The sequence below is a fragment of the Sphaeramia orbicularis genome, chromosome 22 (assembly GCF_902148855.1).
Source record: "Sphaeramia orbicularis chromosome 22, fSphaOr1.1, whole genome shotgun sequence".
Classification (NCBI taxonomy): domain Eukaryota; kingdom Metazoa; phylum Chordata; class Actinopteri; order Kurtiformes; family Apogonidae; genus Sphaeramia; species Sphaeramia orbicularis.
This window is the reverse complement of record NC_043978.1, coordinates 11,761,379-11,766,318: the sequence shown is the minus strand read 5'-3', so window position 1 is coordinate 11,766,318 and position 4,940 is coordinate 11,761,379. Positions and strand designations below refer to the sequence as shown.

The following is a 4,940-nucleotide window of genomic DNA, read 5'->3' as shown; positions in this document are numbered from 1 at the left end:
GTTATCAGTGACAACATTTACATAAGTACAATACACACAGATGTAAAGGGAAATACACTCACTTCAGACATTAAGGTGGATAAAAAATTCAAATTTGCAGAACAAATTACACAACAGAACACTACACAAATAAAACATAACAGTAATGGAAGATTATTTGTCTCTTGTTTTTCCATTTTCTTTCATAAGGTGGCAGTATATCTGTACTGAGCAGCAGGAGGATGATGCATGAAGACACCACCCACCCAACATTTACATCCAACAACCAACGAGACAGTTTATCACAATAAACACACAACCACAACTACAACACCAACAGTCTGATCTGAAAAGAACACAATGATCATATTCTTCTGTTTAATGTGGAAAGTGATGCTGGTTTCAGGTAAAGATTCAAAGTTATTTTTCAAACTATTAAGGTGCTGTTGATATAATTTCATTCTTAAAAGTGTAGTTGATGTAGAATAAGATGCATTAATAAACTGTTGTCATGTCTTTTTTCCAGGTTCTTCAGTCCAACAGAATCCACCTCATATTTACAAGAAACAAGGAGAAAAAGCTGAAATCACCTGTTCACATCAAATCGACAGCTACAATGTGATCCTCTGGTACAGACGATCAAACAACAATGAGCTGAAGCTTCTGGGATATATGTTTATGGACAGTCAAAACCCTGAACCTGGAGTGACTGTGAAGATGATTGGAAGTGCAAATAAAGGTGAAACCTGCACATTAACCACTGAAGAACTCAGCCTGAACAGCAGTGCAGTTTACTTCTGTGCTGCCAGTCAACACAGTGATGTGAACTGCTGTGTCTCTGTACAAAAACCTCCTGTTTCATTTCTTTTTCATCTTTCTATTACAGCTCATACCCTGCACCTGTACTAACCCCATCACAGATTAAAGACTGGATCCTTATGTGAGGTTTGCATCACATCTGTGATCCATAATCAGGGAAAGTTGGGTTAATAATTGCTATAATTTCCCATTAATGTGTGTGGGAAATCATTTAAAGGGTAAAGTTAATGTTACTTGAAGGCTGACAGGAAAGGATTTGGATATTTTAGCTTTGATGGTGCATTAAACTCAGTTGTTGGATGTTGTTTTACTATATTTACTAGTGTTGCTCCATATATTTCACTCCTATTCCTTCAGTGATGTTCTACCTGATTTAATCCACCTTTTAATATCAAAACTATACTACAATCAGCTATGATTGACAAATTCTTGCAGGTATAAATGTAATTAAATACAAAAACAACTTTATCTACACCTTTCCAGAGGGAACTTTCTGCTGCATCTCTTCAGCAAATCTCTTTTTTTATATACCAAATGAGGGTTTGTACCAGTGCAAAGCATCTGTGCATCTGGTCTGAAATATCTCATCATTAGTGTGTCACTAGTTATTTGTGACAATGTTAACATAAGTACAATATACACATATGAAAAGGAAAATGCACTCATTTCAGCCATTAAGGTGTATAAAAATTCAAATTTGAAGGACAAACTACACAACAGAACACTACACAAATAAAACATAACAGTAATGGAAGATTATTTGTCTCTTGTTTTTCCATTTTCTTTCATAAGGTGGCAGTATATCTGTACTGAGCAGCAGGAGGATGATGCATGAAGACACCACCCACCCAACATTTACATCCAACAACCAACGACACAGTTTATCACAATAAACACACAACCACAACTACAACACCAACAGTCTGATCTGAAAAGAACACAATGATCATATTCTTCTGTTTAATGTTGAAAGTGATGCTGGTTTCAGGTAAAGATTTGGTTATTTTTCAAACCATTAAGGTGCTGTTGATATAGTTTCATTCTTGAAAGTGTAGCTGATGTAGAATAAGATGCAGTAATAAACTGTTGTCATGTCTTTTTTCCAGGTTCTTCAGTCCATCAGAATCCACCTCATATTTACAAGAAACAAGGAGAAAAAGCTGAAATCACCTGTTCACATCAAAGCGATGTCTATACCCGGATCCTCTGGTACAGACGATCAAAGAACAATGAGATGAAGCTCCTGGGATATATAGACTTTAAAAATCCAAACCCTGAACCTGGAGTGAATGTGCAGATAAGTGGAGGTGCAAGTAAAGGTGAAACCTGCACATTAACCACTGAAGAACTCAGCCTGAACAGCAGTGCAGTTTACTTCTGTGCTGCCAGTCAACACAGTGATGTGAACTGCTGTGTCTCTGTACAAAAACCTCCTGTTTCATTTCTTTTTCATCTTTCTATTACAGCTCATACCCTGCACCTGTACTAACCCCATCACAGATCAAAGACTGGATCCTTATGTGAGGTTTGCATCACATCTGTGATCCATAGTCAGGGAAAATTGGGCTAATAATTGCTATAATTTCCCATAAATGTGTGTGGAAAATCATTTAAAGGGTTAAAGTCAGTGCTATTTCAAGGCTGATAAGAAAGCATTTTTATATTTCAGCTTTGATGGTGCATTAAATTCAGGTGTTGGATGTTATTTTACTATATTTACTTGTGTTGCTCCATGTATTTCACTCCTAGTCCTTCACTGATGTTCTGCCTGATTTAATCCACCTTTCAAACCAACACAATGGACTTTGTCAGCCTTCAAACTCTATTTTCCAGGTCATTTTTGTGGTACAACAACTCACAAAAGGTTCAAGTACACTTTTGTCATCACTCCAGAGCATCTGTGTTCCCTGCACTGACACTATGTAACTTCAGGGTTCAGGTCCAACGGTACCTCTGCAAAAAAGGAACTACAAAATTTGACTGCTTTATGGAAAACATCACTGATACGTCACATACTTGAGGGGCACATGCGCACGCAGTAGAGCATTAAGGTGTTTGGCGTCCTGAAGTTTTGATTGTTTATATTCATTTTTAAGGAAGAAAGGAGACGAGCTCCAGGGGAACGTTCACTTCCAAAAAAGACTTTAAGGACTTTTTGTCATGGCTTTCACCGACATGACTCACAGAATAGGACCACAACTCCGCTCTCGCCATTAACAGCTTTGGGACCCCCTTCTGACTGAACAGCAATACTGAAGTATTGGGTAAAACACAGGGAGGTGGGGTCTGTCTGTATATTAATGAACGATACTGCAGCTCTGTTTTTATCTGAGAACAAATCTGCACAACAGACATTGAAAATATGTGGGTGTCGTTGCCCCCATTGTACCTACCCCAGGAGTTCCCTCCAGGGCCGGAAAAAAACAAACAACCTACCATCCTCAAATTAAAGTTATCAAAGTTTCAGGAGGTAAGGAAAAGGTAAATGAGCTTAAAACAGCTGGGAGACTTAGAGGTATTAACATGTTTTAAGTTTTTATTGATGAAGGAAAATGCCGATTTCGCCTCCCACTCTGTATTTCATGTTTTACAGAGATCGCAGACGATCTCACCAGAGGCTCCCAACATTATATTGGGTGATTTTAATCATGTCTCACTGTGGCAAACCCTAGCAAATTTCTACCAGTATGTCTCCTGTCTTGCCTCAGGAAATTTACCGGCATCAGCGGGTTGTCAACAAATGTGTGAGTATTACTAAGATGGAGATTTTACAACAGTTGTTACACACAATACTGTTTTTTGACTTTAGGGGGATGCCGCGAGTAAAAGTTCTGTGGTGTTGCTTTAAAATCAACTCTATACTAAAATCCATTATAATCGGAAATTCTTGCAGGTACAAATGTAATTAAACATAACTCCATCTACACCTTTCCAGAGGGAACTTTCTGTTGCATCTCTTTAGCAAATCTCTTTTTTGTGCCAAATGAGGGTTTGTACCAGTGAAAAGCATCTGTACATATGGTCTGAAATATCTTGTCATGAGACAAATGCAAAAAAAAAAAAAAGATTAAGGTTAATGTGTGACTAGTTATCTGTCACAACGTGAACGTAAGTACAATATACACAGATGTAAAGGAAAATACCCTTACTTCAGCCATTAAGGTGTATAAAAATTCAAATCTGCAAAATAAACTACACAACAGAACACTACACAAATTAAAAAAAAAGAAAGTACTGGAAGATTATCAGACTCTTGTTTTTCCATTTTCTTTCATAAGGTGGCAGTATATCTGTACTGAGCAACAGGAGGATGACGCATGAAGACACCACCCACCCAACATTTACATCCAACAACCAACGACACAGTTTATCACAATAAACACACAACCACAACTTCAACACCAACAGTCTGATCTGAAAAGAACACAATGATCATATTCTTCTGTTTAATGTGGAAAGTGATGCTGGTTTCAGGTAAAGATTTAGTTATTGTTCAAACCATTAAAGTGCTGTTGATATAATTTCGTTCATAAAAGTGTAGCTGATGTAGAATAAGATGCAGTAATAAACTGTTCTCATGTCTTTTTTCCAGGTTCTTCAGTCCATCAGAATCCACCTCATGTTTTCAAGAAACAAGGAGAAAAAGCTGAAATCACCTGTTCACATCAAAGCGACAGCTACAACCAAATCCTCTGGTACAGACGATCAAAAAACAATGAACTGAAGCTCCTGGGATATATGTACTATGGCAATCCAAACCATGAACCTGGAGTGACTGAGCAGATAGGTGGAGGTGCAAATAAAGGAGAAAACTGCACATTAACCACTGAAGAACTCAGCCTGAACAGCAGTGCAGTTTACTTCTGTGCTGCCAGTCAACACAGTGATGTGAACTGCTGTGTCTCTGTACAAAAACCTCCTGTTTCATTTCTTTTTCATCTTTCTATTACAGCTCATATCCTGCACCTGTACTAACCCCATCAGATTAAAGGTGCCCTGCCACACAAAACTGTTTTCACTTGTATTTTTCTAAATATGTTCAGTCCATAGGTGTTTGTGTTATGTAGTGAATTTGAAAATGAACCTCTACCTCCTCCGTCTGCTATTGACACTAGAAAGAAAAAGCAGAGAAATCAGGTCAA

General features: G+C 37.8%; 1 gene segment (V, D, J or C); it reads left to right on the top strand.

The window, feature by feature from the left end:
- Positions 1-293: 293 nt before the first annotated feature.
- On the top strand, positions 294-1,712 carry LOC115413701 (T cell receptor beta variable 7-2-like). The segment is given in 3 exon segments: positions 294-385; positions 506-718; positions 1,591-1,712. Coding segments are annotated over 3 exon segments (360 nt in total).
- The last annotated feature ends 3,228 nt before the right edge of the window (positions 1,713-4,940 follow it).